Below are 20,438 nucleotides of genomic sequence, written 5' to 3'. Positions count from 1 at the left end.
GGTCTCTAGATAGCAACTCAACATTGAATAAAACTTAAGAACCTAACAGACTAATGTTTTTGAAAGACTGTTTGGATTAAGATTCATTTATAATTTGTTTTATGAGTTTCATATTGACAGTTATTCAAACCAAATAACATTTATTGAAAGTAAAAGTCACTCAGCCATGTCTGACTCTTTGCCACCCCATGAACTATACCGTCCATGGAATTCTCCAGGCCAGAATACTGAAGTGGGTAGCCTTTCCCTTCTCCAGGGCATCTTCTCAACCCAGGGATCGAACCCAGGTCTCCCGCTTTGCAGGTGGACTCTTTACCATCTGAGCCACCAGGGAAGCCGAAGTTGTGTCCAACTCTTTGTGACCCCATGGACTGTAGCCCACCAGGCTTCTCTGTCCAAGGGATTCTCCAGGAAAGTATACTGGAGTGGGTTGCCATGCCCTCCTCCAGGGGATCTTCCCAACCTAGGGATCATGCCCAATTCTCTTATGTCTCCTGCATTGGCAGGCGGCTTCTTTACCACTAGCGCCACCTGGGAAGCCCATAGCATTTATTAAGTGCATATTATTTCCATTGCTTTCCAGAGCCATATCATATGTGGGAGTAAATAACAGACTTTGGCCTTTATGTTCTATTAATGGCACCCCACTCCAGTACTCTTGGCTGGAAAATCCCATGGACGGAGGAGCCTGGTAGGCTGCAGTCCATGGGGTCGCTAAGAATCAGACACGACTGAGCGACTTCACTTTCACGCATTGGAGAAAGAAATGGCAACCCACTCCAGTGTTCTTGCCTGGAGAATCCCAGGGACAGGGGAGCCTGGTGGGCTGCCGTCTCTGGGGTCGCACAGAGTCAGACACGACTGAAGCGACTTAGCAGCAGTAGCAGCAGCAGGCTATATTTTAAATATGTGTATTCACATTAAGCTTATGTGTTTCACTTGTGATTCTTCTCAGTGCTTAACTAAGGGTGGGCATTTGATACTTTGTGACTGTCAAATTATAGTTGGCTATCTGTATCCAGTTTTTCATCCACAGCTTCAACTGAGGATCGAAAAACACTTGAAAAAAATATTCCAGAAAGTTCCAAAAAAGTAAATCTTGAGTTTACTGTCTTCCTGGAGACTATTTATGTATCATTTACATTGTGGTACATATTATGAGTAGTCTAGAGGTGATTTAAAGTCTACATATGCTCTGCCATTTCACATAAGGGATTTGAACACGTGCAGACTTTGATACTGATCCTGTCAAAAAAAGATACCCCATGACCAAGGGCAAAGGAGAAGCCCCAGCAAGACAGTTCAGTTCAGTCCCTCAGTTGGTCCGACTCTTTGTGACCCCACGGACTGCAGCACGCCAGGCATCCCCATTACCAACTCCCGGAGTTTACTCAAACTCATGTCCATTGAGTCAGTGATGGCATCCAACCATCTCATCCTCTGTCATCCCCTTCTCCTCCTGCCTTCAATCTTTCCCAGCATCAGGATCTTTTCATATGAATCAGTTCTTTGCATCAGGTGGCCAAAGTACTAGAATTTCAGTTTCATCATCAGTCCTTCCAATGAAAATATAGGACTAATTTCCTTTAGGATGGACTGGTTGGATCTCCTTGCAGTCCAAGGGACTCTCAAGAGTCTTTTCCAGCACCACAGTTCAAAAGCATCAAATCTTCAGTGCTCAGCTTTCTTTATAGTCCAAATTTCACATCCATACATGACTACTGGAAAAACCATAGCTTTGACTAGATGGACCTTTGTTGGCAAAGTAGTGTCTCTGCTTTTTAATATGCTGTCTAGGTTGGTCATAATTTTTCTTCCAAGGAGCAAGTGTCTTTTAATTTCATGGGTTCAGTCACCATCTGCAGTGATTTTGAAGCCCAAGAAAATAAAGTCTGCCACTGTTTCCCCATCTGTTTGCCATGAAGTGGTGGGACCAGATATCTTAGTTTTCTGAATGTGACTTTTAAGCCAACTTTTTCACTCTCCTCTTTCACTTTCATCAAGAGGCTCTTTAGTTCTTCTTTGCTTTCTGCTATAAGGGTGGTGTCTGCCATAAGCAAGATGGTAGGAGGGGTGAAATTGCATTTGGAATCAAACCCCTTACCCTCCAGAGATTCTCAGAGGGCTCAAACAAACCTTGTGTGTACCGGGACCTAGAGACCCTACAGAGACTGAGCCAGAACTGTGTTTGAGTGTCTCCTGCGAAGATACAGATAGCAGTGGCCTGACACAGAGGCAGGGCCTCTGGGTGCAGCAGACCTGGGTATGGCATAAGCCCTCTTGGAGGAGGTTGCCTTTAACCCCACTGTAGAGCCACCAGAACTTACACAGGACTGGGGAAACAGACTCTTGGAGGGCACAAACAGAACCTTGTATGCACCAGGACCGAGGAGAAAGGAGCAGTGACTCCACAAGAAACTGACCCAGACTTGCCTGTCAGTGTCCAGCAGTCTCCGACAGAGGCATGGGTTGGCAGTGGTCTGCTGCAGGGTTGGGGAAGTAGGAAGTAGGAAATCAAGAAACACCTGGCTGCTGCTGCTGCTAAGTTGCTTCAGTCATGTCCGACTCTGTGCGACCCCATGGACTGCAGCCCACCAGACTTCTCCGTCCATGGGATTCTCCAGGCAAGAACACAGGAGTGGGTTGCCATTTCCTTCTCCAAGAAACACCTGGAGTAACAGGCAAATTTGGCCTTGGAATACAGAATGAAGCAGGGCAAAGGCTAATAGAATTTTGCCAAGAGAATGCACTGGTCATAGCAAACACCCCCTTCCAACAACGTAAGAGAAGACTCTACACATGGACATCACCAGATGGTAAACACCAAAATCAGACTGATTATATTCTTTGCAGCCAAAGGTGGAGAAGCTCTATACAGTCAGCAAAAACAAGACTGGAAGCTGACTGTGGCTCAGATCATGAGCTCCTTATTGCCAAATTCAGACTTAAATTGAAGAAAGTAGGGAAAACCACTAGGCCATTCAGGTATGACCTAAATCAAATCCCTTATGATTATACAGTGGAACTGAGAAATAGATTTAAGGGCCTAGATCTGATAGAGTGCCTGATGAACTATGGTCTGAGGTTCGTGACATTGTACAGGAGACAGAGATGAAGATCATCCCCATGGAAAAGAAATGCAAAAAAGCAAAATGGCTGTCTGAGGAGGCCTTACAAACAGCTGTGAAAAGAAGTGAAAAGCAAAGGAGAAAAGGAAAGATATAAGCATCTGAATGCAGAGTTCCAAAGAATAGCAAGGAGAAATAAAAAGCCTTCCTCAGCAATCAGTGCAAAGAAACAGAGGAAAGCACCAGAATGGGAAAGACTAGAGATCTCTTCAAGAAAATTAGAGATACCAAGGGAACATTTCATGCAAAGATGGGCTCGATAAAGGACGGAAATGGTATGGATCTAACAGAAGCAGAAGATACTAAGAAGAGGTGGCAAGAATACACAGAAGAACTGCACAAAAAGGAGCTTCACAACCCAGATAATCACGATGGTGTGATCACTGACCTAGAGCCAGACATTCTGGAATGTGAAGTCAAGTGGGCCTTAGAAAGCATCACTATGAACAAAGCTAGTGGAAGTGATGGAATTCCAGTTGAGCTATTTCAAATCTTGAAAGATGATGCTGTGCAAGTGCTGCACTCAATATGCCAGGAAATTTGGAAGATTCAGCAGTGGCCACAGGACTGGAAAAGGTCAGTTTTCATTCCAATCTCAAAGAAAGGCAATGCCAAAGAATGCTCAAACTACCACACAATTGCACTCATCTCACACGCTAGTAAAGTAATGCTCAGAATTCTCCAAGCCAGGCTTCAGCAATATGTGAACCGTGAACTTCCTGATATTCAAGCTGGTTTTAGAAAAGGCAGAGGAACCAGAGACCAAATTGCCAGCATCTGCTGGATCATGAAAAAAGCAAGAAAGTTCCAGAAAAACATTTAATTCTGCTTTATTGACTATGCCAAAGCCTTTGACTGTGTGGATCACAATAAACTGTGGAAAATTCTTCAAGAGATGGGAATACCAGACCACCTGACCTACCTCTTGAGAAATTTGTATGCAGGTCAGGAAGCAACAGTTAGAACTGGACATGGAACAACAGACTGGTTCCAAATAGGAAAAGGTCAAGCCTGTATATTGTCACCCTGTTTATTTAACTTCTATGCAGAGTACATCATGAAAAATGCTGGACTGGAAGAAGCACAAGCTGGAATCAAGATTGCCAGGAGAAATATCAATAACCTCAGATATGCAAATGACACCACCCTTATGTCAGAAAATGAAGAAGAACTAAAAAGCCTCTTGATGAAAGTGAAAGAGGAGAGTGAAAAAGTTGGCTTGAAGTTCAACATTCAGAAAACTAAGATCATGGCATCTGGTCCCATCACTTCATGGCAGATAGATGGGAAAACAGTAGAAACAGTGGCTGACTTTATTTTTTGGGGGGTTCCAAAATCACTGCAGATGGTGACTGCAGCCATGAAATTAAAAGACGCTTACTCCTTGGAAGGAAAGTTATGACCACCCTAGACAGCATATTAAAAAGCAGAGACATTACTTTGTCAACAAAGGTCCATCTAGTCAAGGCTATGGTTTTTCCAGTAGTCATGTATGGATATGAGAGTTGGACTCTAAAGAAAGCTGCTCACCGAAGAATTGATGCTTTTGAACTGTGGTGTTGGAGAAGACTCTTGGGAGTCCCTTGGACTGCAAGGAGATCCAACCAGTCCATCCTAAAGGAGATCGGTCCTGGTTGTTCATTGGAAGGACTGATGTTGAAGGTGAAACTCCAATACTTGGGCCACCTCATTCAAAGAGCTGACTCATTGGAAGAGACCCTGATGCTGGGAAAGATTGAGGGCAGGAGGAGAAGGGGACGACAGAAGATGAGATTGGATGGCATTACCGCCTCAATGGACATGGGTTTGGGTGAACTCCGGGAGTTGGTGATGGACACGGAGGCCTGGTGTGCTGCGGTTTATGGGGTTGCAGAGTCGGACATGACTGAGCGACTGAACTGAACTGATTGTACATTATATCCCTAGTATACTTATTTATCTCATAACTGAAAATTTGTGTCTTTTGACTGCCTTCATCCAGTTCCCCCTCCTCTCACCTATTCCCTGCCTCAGTTCAGTTCAGTCGCTCAGTCGTGTCTGACTCTTTGTGACCCCATGAATTGCAGCACGCCAGGCCTCCCTGTCCATCACCAACTCCCAGAGTTCACTTGGACTCAGGTCCATCGAGTCGGTGATGCCATCCAGCCATCTCATCCTCTGTCATCCCCTTCTCCTCCTGCCCCCAATCCCTCCCAGCATCAGAGTCTTTTCCAATGAGTCAACTCTTCGCATGAGGTGGCCAAAGTACTGGAGTTTCAGCTTTAGCATCATTCCTTCTAAAGAAATCCCAGGGCTGATCTCCTTCAGAATGGACTGGTTGGATCTCCTTGCAGTCCAAGGGACTCTCAAGAGTCTTCTCCAACACCACAGTTCAAAAGCATCAATTCTTTGGTGCTCAGCCTTTTTCACAGTCCAACTCTCACATCCATACATGACCACTGGAAAAACCATAGCCTTGACTAGACGGACCTTTGTTGGCAAAGTAATGTCTCTGCTTTTCAGTATGCTGTCTAGGTTGGTCATAACTTTCCTTGCCCCTGGTAACCACGAATCTGCTTTCTTTCCCTGATTTTGTTTGTTTATGAATATAATCAGCCTCCAAATCTCTGTTAGTTCCTGTTACACAACGTAGTGACTTGATATTTGTTTACATTTCAAAGTGATCACCACAGTAAGTCTAGTTACCATCTCTCACCAAAGATACTACATAATTATTGACTATATTCGTCACACAATACATTTCATACCCATGACTCATTTATTTTGCAAATGGTAATTTGTGTCTCTTAATCTCCCTCACCTATTTCTTTCTCAGTACCCGCTCTGGCAACCACCTGTTTGTTCTCTACAACCATTTCTGTTTTCTTGTGTTTTTTGGTTTCTACATATTAGTGAAATCATATGGTGTTTTGCCTTTCTCTGTCTGATGTATTTCAGTTAGCATTATACCTTCCAGGTCTATCCATGTTGTTTCACAAGGCAGGGTTTCCATTTTTTTATGGCTGAGTAATATTCCGTGTGTGTATACACTACATCTTTATCGATCCACCTACTGATGGGCACTTGGGTTGCTTCCATATTGTGGCTATTGTACATAACGCTACCATGAACATAGGGGTGCACGTATCTTTTAAGTGGTGCTTTTCTCTTCAGATATATACCCAGAAATGGACTTTTTGGGTCATATAGTAGTTCCATGTTAAATTTTTTTAGAATTCTTTCTTTCTCTGTGGCTGAGCTGTGTCTTCATTACTGTGCACAGACTTTCTCTGGTTGCCGTGAGTGGGGGCTACTGTTTGTTGTGGTTCAAGCGCTTCTCACGGTGGTGGCTTCTCTGGGTGTGGAGCCAGCCTCTTGGCATGTGGGCTTGAGTGGTTGCAGCACATGGGCTTTACAGTGTGGGGCCAGTGGTTGTGGCGCTCAGGCTTGGTTGTCCCGTGGCGTGTGGTGTCTTCCTGCACTAGGGTCAAACTGTGTCCCCTGCACTGGCAGGCAGATTCTTAACCACTGAACCAACGGGGAAGTCCCCCATTTCAAATTTTTGGAGGAATTTCCATAACATTTTCTTAGTGGCTGCGCCAATTTATATTCCCATCAGCAGTGCATGAAGGTTTTCTTTTCTCCACATTCCTGTCTCTTTTTTTCAGTTTATCTGGCTTCTTGGAAATATATATATATTTTTTTAATATTTTGTTCTTTGAAGATACAAGTCTGTCTTTCTCTTTCTATTCCTCCATCTGTTTTTTGTTTACTTTTGCTCACACTTTATTTTTCACATAAAGAAAATAGCTATTAAATAGTTCTAAAACTTTTAGTGTTCTGGAGTAAAAAAAAAAATGTGTCAGAAGACTACTTTCCACATTCTCCCAAATTGCATATTTTTGAAGTATCAGTACAAGCAATTCTGACCTATTCCTCCTGTTCTCCAGTCAGCTGACTTAGTCACAGCTGTCTTAGTCACAGCAAGGAGCCTGTGAGCCTAGAAGATGCAGATCTATACTGAGCCAGTACTTTAGTGGATATTAGGCCAACCCGGCTGAGGATTGCTGAAGAAGAGACACACATCCACCGCCCTGTCTCCTTGTGTTCGTTCTTGGTGACTAGTTGCCCCCTGCTGGTTAAATCAATGACATTTACTCCCTCGCACATCTCAAAGCACTGCAGTCTTTGAGTCCAAGGCAATGGAACCACATATGACAATCCAGTGCAACCATATGCCTTTAAATTCAAGCAGATCCAAAAAAGATTTCTGCTCCAAAGATAAAAAGATCCTGCTCAGCTTCCATGTGTGAAGTTTACATTGCTACCAAAGAACTCCCAACCCCTCTATGCCACTTTGCTGTTGAAGTCCTTCCCGTCTAACTCTTCTACTCTCTATATCCTCTGTTTACCTTTCGGAGATCTTCTGGTACCCTGATGTTCACAGGCTCATGACCAGAACTTTGCTGGGTTTTCTCGTGATCTCCCAGTTCTACAGATAACAGAATTTTCTACTAGACCCTGGAATTCCATATTCCTTTCCTTTTGATTTCTTGAAGTATCTCACTTAAGGATTTGTCTTTGACACCTGAGAAGCCAGGTATAGAAGCCTCATATAGATCCTGTAGTGGGGTCCTTATTCTGACATCAGCACATAATGTGGCCTGCAGAGACAAGCTGTGCTATGTCCATAGAGGTCTGTAGTTGCTGAGTGATGAGTGGGCCTTGTCTTTTTCTAGTTCACTTCCATGTGATGGGAGAATTTCTTTTTAAGTAAAAGCTTTCAGGTTACATTGGTATCTTACTAGTTTTTTACAACTTAGTATATAACTTACAGAGTTTGGGCTCTGCTGCTGCTGCTGCTAAGTCACTTCAGTTGTGTCTGACTCTGTGCGACCCCATAGACAGCAGCCCACCAGGCTCCCCCGTCCCTGGGATTCTCCAGGCAAGAACACTGGAGTGGGTTGCCATTGCCATCTCCAATGCATGAAAGTGAAAAGTGAAAGTGAAGTCGCTCAGTCAGGTCCGACTCTTAGCGATCCCTTGGACTGCAGTCTACCAGGCTCCTCCGTCCATGGGATTTTCCAGGCAAGAGTACTGGAGTGGAGTGCCGTTGCCTTCTCCGGTTTGGGCGCTAGTCAGTTGTAAATAGATGATCCTTAGGTAGGTCTGTTGACAGTGCTCTGATACAACACCGAAAGGACAGTCATTCACCCCTTTGCCTTGTTTCCAAGCATTGGTTATCAATACTGAATACACCATTCTATACTCACATGTAAGTTTTAAAAATTTGTTTTTATGTGATCTGTTTTTTACTTAAATATATTTTATTATTTTGGCTTCCCTGGTGGCTCAGACAGTAAATAATCCGTGTCAGCGAGGAGAGGGGTGTGAGAGAGGAGACTGAGAGGGGGCTTTGGTCCTAGTGGAGTAGTGTGGGCAGGGGGTGGTGTGGGGAGATAAGGGTGAGAGGAAGAAGAGTCACACTGCAACAGAACATAATAGGTGTATGATAAGTATTTTTATAACTTAAACTGGGTGGGATTGCTTTTGGTAATACAGTTCTGGATTTGGCTATGATGTGAGTGGTGGAAAGGAAGAGAGAGCTCTTTTCGATAGGGTCATCTGGAAAGGCTGCTCTGAGAAGATGTTTGAGCCAAGACTTGAATAACGGGAAGGAGTGAACCGTGTGAAGTTCTGGTGGAAGAACATTAAGGAAGAAGGAACAGCAAGGGTGAACACCCCAAGGCAGAAATGAGTTTGTCAAGTTAGAGATAGCAAGAAAGCCCCTGTGGCTGGAGCAGAGTGAGTGGGTAAGCCTGAGAAGGAGATAAGCCGTGGAAGGAGATAAGCTAAAGGAAGAGTCAGCCAGGCAGTTTAGGGCCTTGAGGACTGAGCTGAGGGCTTTAAGTTGTATTCTAAGGTGAAGGAAATTGCCTTGAATAAGTGCCTTGTGCTAAAGTTCGTAGAAGTAGAATTGTTCTTTCCTAAAGATAGCACTTTTAAGCTGTCTTTGGAACATTTCCCCCAGTGGGACTGCATCTTTAACATTACAATTAAATCAATGGAGATATGTTTTTTAATATATGTAATTATATACAATCTCTCTCTCTATGTATATATGTATTTCTGTGTCTATATATCTATCTGGAGAAATAGAATACATTAAAATAAGTTATGCCTTAGACTGTTTTGATTTGCAATAGATGTGATACATCTGTATTTCCATTCTAATTTTCAGAATTAAGAAAATTTCAAATCTGGAGAATCTAAAGAGCTTAGATGTCTTGGACCTTCATGGAAATCAGGTATTATTAAAGCCCTTTTGTAACTTACTTTTTTGAAAAAGCTCTAGGAAATTTGGCATAGGACTTTTAATAATTATACTTGTGTTGAATTTTTCCAGAGTTACTTTACTGATTCACTGAAATTAGCTGTGGTATTAAGGTATTAAGTCTATTTACATAGATTTCTCAACAGCAAATGACAGATAAGACATAAAACATTTAGAATTCTTGTAGTTATGCCTATTTTGTTTCTTCTTTAGTCTTTTATTAAGTTAATAGCCAACCCCAAATCAAGAACTAGAATATTACTATTGATTTTCTTCTACCTAAGTGTTCCTTCTTTATTCCAAGTTACCACTATTGTGGATTTCACATTTATCATCCCTTTGTGGGTGTTTTTAGTTGGTTTCATCACATATACATGTGTCTAAATAATATATTGTTTAGCAGTATTGTTTTTTAACTTTAAAAAGGTGTCACACTGTATATTGTCATCTAATGTTTGCTTTTTTGATACAGTATTATGTTACTGAGATTTATCTATTTTGATTATGTAGTTGTAGTTTATGTTTATTGTTATATGTTCCATGGTTTGATTATACAAAAACATTTTTCTCCATTTTATTATCGATAGACACTTGGGTTGATTCCTTTTTGTTTGCTTGTCTTTTTGTTTTGTTTCCTACTCGGATAACATGTCTAAGAACATTCTTATATATGTTTCTCCCATACATTATATTACTCTAGGGTATATTCCTAGGAGTGGAACTGATAGGTCATAGGTTATTTAAATGTCTAACTTTAAAAGATAATGCCAAATTGTTCTCCAAAGTGATTGTACCAGTTTATACTCTCACCAGTAACACATAATAGATCCTGTTGCTTCATATCTTTTTCAACATTTGGAATTGTCATACTTCTTAATTTTTGCCAATTGAATTGGTGTAAAGGGGTGGCCCCTCACGGTCTGGGTTTATATTTCCCTGATTACTGTATAACCTGGGATCATTATCATGTTTGATCAATTTATCTACCCACATATTTGTCTGTCTTAATTTGTGTCTGGTTTGTTATGTTCCCCTCCTTATCTTCTCTCTCAGAGCATCTTGGCTGTTTTTTTAACCCCTTGCTCTTACATTTAAATTTTAGTCTTTTCAATAAGAATACTTATTTCTAAATAACTACATGAGCTACATGTGCATGCAGAAGGTAAAGCCTTTCCTGAGGTGGCAGATGTACATTGTGGGATGATGTGGGAGTCCTTGCCTGTTGAGACCACTTGCAGTCAGTCAGACATAAACCTCAGTGTAATCTCTCTGGGGGCTCTAATAGCTGTTAGTCCCAAGCGTTTTGTTGAAAACCGAATTTTATTAATAAAACCATGATAGATCCGGATAGGCCGCATCAGCTAGCAGCTGGGGTCAGCTAGCGGCTGGGATCCCAGCTCCATCTGCATGTCTGCCTATATGTGCACACAGAGGGAGGGTTTTTGATGGCCTAGGAACTGTCCAGCCCTGCAGGCTGGTTAGTGTCTTTCTAGTAGAGAGAAAGTTAGCCTGTTATTAATAGATGTTGGTAGAAGGGGAAGAAGAATTAAAGTGTTCGTCAGTAAGAGAATATCACATACAAAAGCACTGAGGCTAAAAATAACATGGTAAGTATTTTTTTACTGCTAGAGAATTCAGCACATGTTGGGGGATGGTGAGAGATGAGGCAAGAGAGGTAGATATAAGGCCAGATTGTGGAGGGCTTTATATGCAGTACTAAGAAATTGCTATTTTGTCTTTATTTATCCCCCTATTTTAAATATTGTTCATAAGTATAAGTGAAACATTTTATGGTAGCAATATTTTTCCTAAGTTTATTTTAAAATGTATAAGCATTTATTTATGTGTTCTTCATATTATAATATACTTTTAAGAATTCATGGGCATTACCCAAGATCTATAAGAGCAACTGGCAAATGAATAACATATCACTTGATCTATATATCTTGTATAGGGATTACTTACCAACGTTATATTGATTAAAAATGCTCTATTCCTTGTTAAATGACCTATATTATGTGTTCTATAATTCCAGCATATGTTTGTGATAGTCTGTGTATTAAGATTAAATATTTATACCACACAAATTATTTCTCAAGATTCTGTGAATACAAGAAAGAAATTTTAAGTGAAAATCTTAGTCTTGTTTCAAATATTTAAATCCAATAAGCAAAAATTTGGGGTATTTCAAAGCAAAGATAGTCTTGGTGACTAAAAAGTCAGGGGATGTTTTAACTCAAGTTGAACAATGTGCAACTCTAAAAAAATAGCATCAGATAGTTTAAAAACTAAAAGACTATTAAGTGAATATTTATTATAGTTTGAATTTACTTCCATTGGGAATAATAATGCTACATGGTGTACATTGTAAAATGAAATGTAATTGGTTTTTTGGTGTGCAAACATTGGGAGGAATAGTGATAGTGCTCAAGGGACAGAGTGGGGAATGGAAAGAGAGGGGACGTGAGACCGGAGCAAGAGACAGATGGGGAATGGAAAGAGAGGGGACGTGAGACCGGAGCAAGAGACAGATGGGGAATGGAAAGAGAGGGGAGGTGAGACCGGAGGTAGAGAACAGTTGGGAGACTTATTCAATAATCCTTGTGAGAAGTGATGACAACTTACAGCAATAACAATAGGGATGTAACAAAGGGGCAGATTGAATAAATATTTAAGTAAAAACATTAAGATTTAGCAACTGATTGTATGTGAGTAGTAGAGAATACAGAGGAATATGGGAGACTGATTCTTAATTTATAACCTAGATTTCTTTTTTTGTCTACCAGAAAATGTTCTCCTGTTGAATGGTTGCTTTAACGTGGACACAAACATGCTTCAAGAAGAATCTGTTCTTTCAGTGACATCTTTTCCTTCAGGGAGAGCTTGCCCTTTCTGTGATTGCTCGCCTGAAAGCAGACATCTTTCTTTTCAGTGTTGTTTAATAGGAAGGTCATCTTTATCCACATAGAGCAATCTGGGTCACTCATACACATACAAAAGCTGCAGGATCCAGCTTTCCTTGATGTATTGAGAAGCTTTCCTATCTACCTTAAGACCCCCTCTGATCAGTGTGACCTAAGTTTAGGCTTTTGAACATTCCTATCATCTCTTCTTCTGGCTGTGAAATTTATTAACTGATTAAGAACTCTGCTCTCACTATACACCACCTTTTGCTTGAAGATTCTGTCATTTGCTCTATCCCTGTGACTTTGTCCATGGCTGCAACAGAGTAACAAATTTTATTCTATCGGAGATGTTCCACCCAATTCTGCCATGTCGGTTCGCAAACCAAGAAATTGAACAATATCCCCAGTGATTTTTTTTTTTTTTTAATTACTGATTTATACCTATAATGGCACCCCACTCCAGTACTCTTGCCTGGAAAATCCCATGGACGGAGGAGCCTGGTAGGCTGCAGTCCATGCTAAGGGTCGGACACAGCTGAGCGACTTCACTTTCCCTTTTCACTTTCATGCACTGGAGAAGGAAATGGCAACCCACTCCAGTGTTCTTGCCTGGAGAATCCCAGGGACGGGGGAGCCTGGTGGGCTGCCGTCTATGGGGTCGCACAGAGTCGGACACGACTGAAGTGACTTAGCAGCTTAGCAGCATGAATTAACAACATTTCTTTTCAGAGTTACCAAACTAAAAAGGGACTCTAAAATGTAGGCATCCTAATTGTATGTCCCACCAGGAGCAAATGAAATTGGAGAAAGGTAGTTTTCTAAAAGAAGTGCTCCAGGATTATTAGCAGAAGGGGGAAGACATGATACACAGGTCATGTGCCCCTTCATTCTGTGTATTTATCTTTCTTGAGTTCAGAGAAGGTTTATATATATAAAATATATACATGTATACATATACATATTGCTTTTTCATATACCTATCTCTATTTTTTTTTTAGTATTTTAGTAGAATTTCTCAAGCTTTTGTTGATATTACTGATTTCCTATAGTGTCCATTTTACTTTTTGCTGATTCTATACATTTTAAATTCTATCATCTATTTAGTTTTGAAATGTCATTTTCTGTGTCTTTACAGTTCTGTCATCTGCAAATACTCATAACCTTGTTTTTTTCTTTTACAGATTTTAATTGTTTTCATTTTATTGTTAGTTAAACCAAAAATCTCAGTGCAAATTTTAAAGCATGGTCATAGTTTATCTTTTATATTATTAAATTTGCGATAAATATACTTAGATTTCTCCTCTTGAATCTAGATGAAATTTAGATGGTATTTCTTGAATGTAAGAGAAGGGCTAAATAATATCATAGAAAGTGTATTTTAAGTCTTTAAAAAGGCTATTTTAGCCAATATCTGCTTTGAAATGTTAAATCGAAATTTTCAAATAATATTGTGATGGAAATACAGATGAGAAAATTAATCTCCAGTGACTGTGAAATTTATATATTTTAATGTCCAGAAAAAAAATGTTATGAATAACTCGATATTACTTAAGTCTGTTAGATTAAAAGGTTGATGAAGCCCTCCCAAGGAGCCCTACTTCCGGGTCATTTAGAAACTCACCCTGTTTTGTGCTGTTCTTGCAGTATTACAATAGTGGGGCTTAAAGTCATGCTGCACGCTCGTCACTTCACGGGCCATACCCTGTAACTCACCCTTGCTTGTGCACCTCAGATTCCTCTGCTTATGTTCATGTGTATAGTCTGTAATTCAAGTCCTCTTGTTCTAAACAGCCAGTGTCCACCATATTGTACCCTGACTCAACATTATCTGTCTCCTCTCTTAAGCAGTTTCAGTAATAAAGAATATCTATCCTCACCCTCTCCTGGGGTTCCTAGTTCCTTTTCCATTCAGACTCTTGACTGCTTTCAGGATCCTACAGTATAAGTGGACTATGAACAGGGAGAATTGGTATCATTTCTTTTCTCTGTCTTTTCTCTCAGAGGGTAGTCTTGTTTGGTCAAAACATTGTGAGCTCATGCCTTAGGCTTACAGTTTCTATTTTGCAGCTAGTACGTATATTTCTCTTCACCTTCCTGGGAACCTGGCTCAGTGTTGGGCAGTTCAGTTCAGTTCAGTTCAGCCGCTCAGTTGTGTCCGACTCTTTGTGACCCCATGAACTGCAGCACTCCAGGCCTCCCTGTCCATCACCAACTCCTGGAGTTTATTCAAACTCATGTCCTTTGAGTCGGTGATGCCATCCAACCATCTCATCCTCTGTTGTCCCCTTCTCCTCCTGCCTTCAGTCCTTCCCAGCATCAGGGTCTTTTCCAGTGAGTCGGTTCTTTGCATCACATGGCCAAAGTATTGGGGTTTCAGCTTCAACATCAGTCCTTTCAATGAACACTCAGGCTAATTTCCTTTAGGATGGACTGGTTGGATCTCCGTGCAGTCCAAGGGACTCTTAAGAGTCTTCTCCAACACCACAGTTCAAAAGCATCAGTCGTCAGTGCTCAGCTTTCTTTATAGTCCAACTCTCACATCCATACATCACTACTGGAAAAACCATAGCTTTGACTAGACAGACCTTTGTTGGCAAAGTAATGTCTCTATGCTGTCTAGGTTGGTCATAACTTTTCGTTCAAGGAGTAAGCAACTGTTAATTTCATGGCTGCAGTCACCATCTGCAGTGATTTTGGAGTCCCCCAAAATAAAGTCTGCCACTATTTCCACTGTTTCACCATCTATTTGCCATGAAGTGGTGGGGCTAGATGCCATGATCTTAGTTTTCTGAATGTTGAGTTTTAAGCCAACTTTTTCACTCTTCTCTTTCACTTTCATCAAGAGGCTCTTTAGTTCTTTGCTTTCTGCCATAAGGGTGGTATCATCTGCATATCTGAGGTTACTGATATTTCTCCTGGTAATCTTGATTCCAGCTTGTGCTTCATCCAGCCCAGCGTTTCTCATGATGTACTCTGCATATAAGTTAAATAAGCAGGGTGACAATATACAGCCTTGATGTACTTCTTTTCCTATTTGGAACCAGTCTGTTGTTCCAGGTCCAGTTCTAGCTGTTGCTTGGAGATGCCCAAATGAGTGCTTATTGATTATTTGGTAAAATATACTTCAAATAATTACCATGGTCAAATTACAAGATGTGTTCCTTTAGTTAATTTTCACAAATTAAGTAACTTCATAATATCTATAACAGAGGAAACATGAAATAGATTTTGAAATGTCTTCATATAAATATGTTTGTTACAGAATCCAGTGACTGGGTCTTTTATTTTTATAACATGTACCTCTGAGATTTATGCCTGCTAATCATCCCTACCTCATTTTTTTAACAGATTACCAAAATTGAAAATGTCAATCATTTGTGTGATTTGAGAGTTTTAAATCTTGCCAGGAACTTTTTAAGTCACGTTGATAATCTTAATGGGCTGGATTCACTAACTGAGCTTAACCTGCGACACAATCAAATTACTTTTGTGGTGAGTATTAAAATGGAATCAATATGTGATTTCTGGCCTTTCTTTTAAGGGAATGAAATAAATGTTATAGCATTGCTTTCTGTAAAGTAAGAGTCTAAGGTAATTTAGTTTTTTTCTGAATTTAAATTGTGGATATAATTGTTAAGCTTTATAATATTATGGTTTGGAAAATGGTATGTTATTTTCCATTCTAAAAGATAAATGTAAAATTAGGAGCAGGAGTGTTATCAGTAAATGAATCAACTATGGATAAATGAATTTTGAATCCTTTCCTGTGTTGTTATAGAAATAGAATTAATAAGAAAGACGGTTATTGGTGACTGAAAGTTGGCAGATTGCTGCACAGAGAGGAAAAAGACGCAGTGAGGAGAGACTGAGGGCTTCGAAGACACATAAATATCATATTCTCGGCAGTTTTTCGAAGGCAGCTTGGTATGGAGGAAAGAACACTGTTGCACAGGACATCAGAGGCCCAGTGCCGGTCCGCTTCATCTCTCACTACTTGTGTAGTAGTGTAGTGTTAGTTGCTCAGTTGTGTCCAACTCTTTGCTACCCCACGTCCTGTAGACTGCCAGGCTCCTCTGTCCATGGGATTCTCCAGGCAAGAGTACTGGAGTGGATTGCCAATCCCTTCTCTATCTTCCTGACCCAGGAATCAAACCTGGTTCTCCTGCATTGCAGGCAGATTCTTTACCATCTGAGCTATAGGGAAGATCCCGTAACTGTGTGACCTTGGGTAAGTCCCTCACCTATGAGATTCAGTTTACTTTTCTCTAAAATGAGGACATTGGGCTAGATCATCTCTGCAGTCCTTTTTGGTTTGCTGACTCTGAAAAAAAGATATAAATATGATAGAAAGCTGGCATGTGAGCAGGAGGAAAAGAGCTGGCATCATGAGACTACTCTGAAACTCTGAGGATGAACTTCATTAGATTTATAGTTTTACTCATGTTTAGCAGCTAAATAACTGCTTAATGCTCAGGTATGTTGAACTTGCATATGTGAGGAGCTCTAGAAATAAGACTTTCAGTTATATGACATGATACAGGCCAAGAAGACATCTAAGGCTTTATAAAAACACTATTTGTTTTTTAACAAGTTTCCTGTTAAAGTTTCTTGTTAAGTTTTAGCAAGTTTTCTGTTGTTTATATGCAACAGAGAAACTGCATTAGGTTTTCTGTGGATATCACTTAAGCGCTCTTAAAGGCACAATCTGATTCTTAACTTTTTCAAGACATTGAGTTCCTTGGTTGGTTGGTTTAGTCACTAAGTGTCCGACTTTTGCAACCCCATGGACTGTAGCCTGCCGGTCTCCTCTGTCCATGGGATTCTCCAGGCAAGAATACTAGAGTGGGCTGCCATTTCCTTCTCCAGGGAATCTTCTCAACCCAGGGATCAAACCCAGGTCTCCTACATTGCAGGCAGATTATTTACCAACTGAGCTATGAGGGAAGCCCATTAGTAAGTAAGTAAGCCCATCGAGTTCCTTAGTAAATAATTACATAAACTTAAGTGGTACACTTGAAAAAGTTGGAGGACAGTTGATACCCTATCTCTAGGCCTCACTGGACAGATTGGTTTCATTTTGAAGTTTCCCCAGAAAATCTGAGCCAAGTAATGCTTACATTTTCTAGGAGGTTGAGATAATTTCAAAACCTTTTCTAAGACATAGATTTATTCCAGAACCTTTAAATTCTGCCAACCTTTCCCCAGATTGGATTTAAATATTGGAAATGGCTTATTTATTTTAAGAGACATCCATATTGAGTTAATCTGTTACATTGCTGTCTCGAGGAACTGTTCAGGCTGGACTTAATCCGTCCTCAGGACATTGGGTGTGGTAAGAATCCAAACACTTCGGTAGAGTGGGGTACAGAAATCTGTTGGCCTTAGCATATTTCTGTCTACAGTTTGTCCTTCATTTGGAAAATGTGTAATATACATCCAGGAAATTGCTTAATGAATTTCCCACTGAGTACCTAATCATTACTGTTATAGATTAGGCAGCAGTAAGCATCTTATGGAAAAGGAAATTGTTTTAATTTCTAAAAGTGAAAAAGGTTTAAATATTATGTATATGGTATAAGCATAATGTGTATTAATTTATTGGATACTGTGAGTGTATGTGTAAGAATAAATAAACTTTTCTAACTCTATTTCTTTTCTGAAGCATCCTTTTCCTGAAGGCCCAAGAGACTTTAAATCTGAGGATTCCTTTTTTCCCCCCCCCTCTCTTTTTTTTAAACTACCTCTTCTTTTCTCCAGGGTCAGTTATCACATTATTTTTTTTGCTTTGTTTTTTCTCATGGTTTTGATTTTCCTCAGTGACTGGTTATTCTTAAATGAAGGACCATGTTAAGGCATGGCTGACTCTCTTCTACAGCTGAATAGGTCTTTTTTAACCATAAGTCTCTCCCTAGAATGATCACTAGATTTGTGTAAGTTGCTGAATCCCACACACTGGCAGACTTCCCCTTAGAGTGAGTGGACAACAGGCAGGCTCACTGTGTAACTATCAAAATAAGAAACACTACTTTGTGAGGGCAGGGAGGAGGAATAAGAAGGACCTCAGTATCTTTTGTGCCAGCTGAAATTGCCATTCCTCTTCCCCTTCTGGTTCTACTGTGGCAGTTATTAAACATCTCCATAGATAAAGCTGTTCATGGGGTTCTCAAGGCAAGAATACTGAAGTGGTTTGCCATTCCCTTCTCCAGTGGACCACATTCTGACTTCTCCACTGGAGAAGGGAATGGCAAACCACTTCAGTATTCTTGCCTTGAGAACCCCATGAACACTATGAAAAGGCAAAATGATAGGATACTGCAAGGGGAACTCCCTGGGTTGATAGATGCCCAGTATGCTGCTGGAGATCAGTGGAGAAATAACTCCAGAAAGAATGAAGGGATGGAACCAAAGCAAAAACAATACCCAGCTGTGGGTGTGACTGGTGATAGAAGCAAGGTCCAATGCTGTAAAGAGCAATATTGCATAGGAACCTGGAATGTCAGGTCCATGAATCAAGGCAAATTGGAAGTGGTCAAACAGGAGATGGCAAGAGTGAACGTTGACATTCTAGGAATCAGCAAACTAAAATGGACTGGAATGGGTGAATTTAACTCAGATGACCATTATATCTACTACTGCGGGCAGAAATCCCTCAGAAGAAATGGAGTAGCCATCATGGTCAACAAAAGAGTCCGAAATGCAGTACTTGGATGCAATCTCAAAAACGACAGAATGATCTCTGTTCGTTTCCAAGGAAAACCATTCAATATCATGGTAATCCAAGCCTATGCCCCAACCAGTAACGCTGAAGAAGCTGAAGTTGAACGGTTCTGTGAAGACCTTTTAGAACTAACACCCAAAAAAGATGTCCTTTTCATTATAGGGAACTGGAATGCAAAAGTAGGAAGTCAAGAAACACCAGGGGTAACAGGCAAATTTGGCCTTGGAGTACGGAATGAAGCAGGGCAAAGGCTAACAGAGTTTTGCAAAGAGAACACACTGGTCATAGCAAACACCCTCTTCCAACAACACAAGAGAAGACTCTACACATGGACATCACCAGATGGTCAACACCTAAATCAGATTGATTACATTCTTTGCAGCCAAAGATGGAGAAGCTCTCTACAGTCTGCAAAAACAAGACCGGGAGCTGACTGTGGCTCAGATCATGAACTCCTTATTGCCAAATTCAGACTTAAATTGAAGAAAGTAGGGAAAACCACTAGGCCATTCAGGTATGACCTAAATCAAATCCCTTATGATTATACAGTGGAAGTGAGAAATAGATTTAAGGGCCTAGATCTGATAGACAGAATGCCTGATGAACTATGGAATGAGGTTCGTGACATTGTACAGGAGACAGGGATCAAGACCATCCCCATGGAAAAGAAATGCAAAAAAGCAAAATGGCTGTCTGAGAAGGCCTTACAAATAGCTGTGAAAAGAAGAGAAGCGAAAAGCAAAGGAGAAAAGGAAAGATATAAACATCTGAATGCAGAATTCCAAAGAATAGCAAGCAGAGATAAGAAAACCTTCCTCAGCGATCAATGCAAAGAAATAGAGGAAAACAACAGAATGGGAAAGACTAGAGATCTCTTCAAGAAAATTAGAGATACCAAGGGAACATTTCATGCAAAGATGGGCACAATAAAGGACAGAAATGGTATGGACCCAACAGAAGCAGAAGATATTAAGAGGTGGCAAGAATACACAGAAGAACTGTACAAAAAGGAGCTTCACAACCCAGATAATCACAATGGTGTGATCACTCACCTAGAGCCAGACATCCTGGAATGTGAAGTCAAGTGGGCCTTAGAAAGCATCACTACGAACAAAGCTAGTGGAAGTGATGGAATTCCAGTTAAGCTATTTCAAATCCTGAAAGATGATGCTGTGAAAGTGCTGCACTCAATATGCCAGCAAATTTGGAAAACTCAGCAGTGGCCACAGGACTGGAAAAGGTCAGTTTTCATCCCAATCCCAAAGAAAGGCAATGCCAAAGAATGCTCAAACTATCGCACAATTGCACTCATCTCACACGCTAGTAAAGTAATGCTCAAAATTGTCCAAGCCAGGCTTTGGCAATATGTGAAC

The 20,438-nt window shown here is 40.6% G+C and overlaps 1 protein-coding gene across 8 annotated transcripts in view; it reads left to right on the top strand.

Annotated features, from left to right (window-relative positions):
• LRRC49 (leucine rich repeat containing 49) overlaps window positions 1-20,438 on the top strand; it is a 149,595-nt gene that overhangs the window by 10,014 nt on the left and 119,143 nt on the right. For all 8 annotated transcript variants that reach the window (XM_086322757.1, XM_086322760.1, XM_086322758.1 and 5 more), the window contains 2 exons: window positions 9,349-9,415; window positions 15,696-15,839. In XM_086322757.1, coding sequence (XP_086178883.1) covers window positions 9,349-9,415; window positions 15,696-15,839 — 211 coding nt within the window. The remainder of the gene's footprint in view (window positions 1-9,348; window positions 9,416-15,695; window positions 15,840-20,438) is intronic.

The sequence above is a fragment of the Bos grunniens genome, chromosome 10 (assembly GCF_055505025.1).
Source record: "Bos grunniens cultivar Pamir isolate PY7600 chromosome 10, Bosgru_T2T1.0, whole genome shotgun sequence".
NCBI classification, from domain to species: domain Eukaryota; kingdom Metazoa; phylum Chordata; class Mammalia; order Artiodactyla; family Bovidae; genus Bos; species Bos grunniens.
Note: the sequence above shows the minus strand (reverse complement) of the source record. Positions and strands in the feature narration are given on the sequence as shown.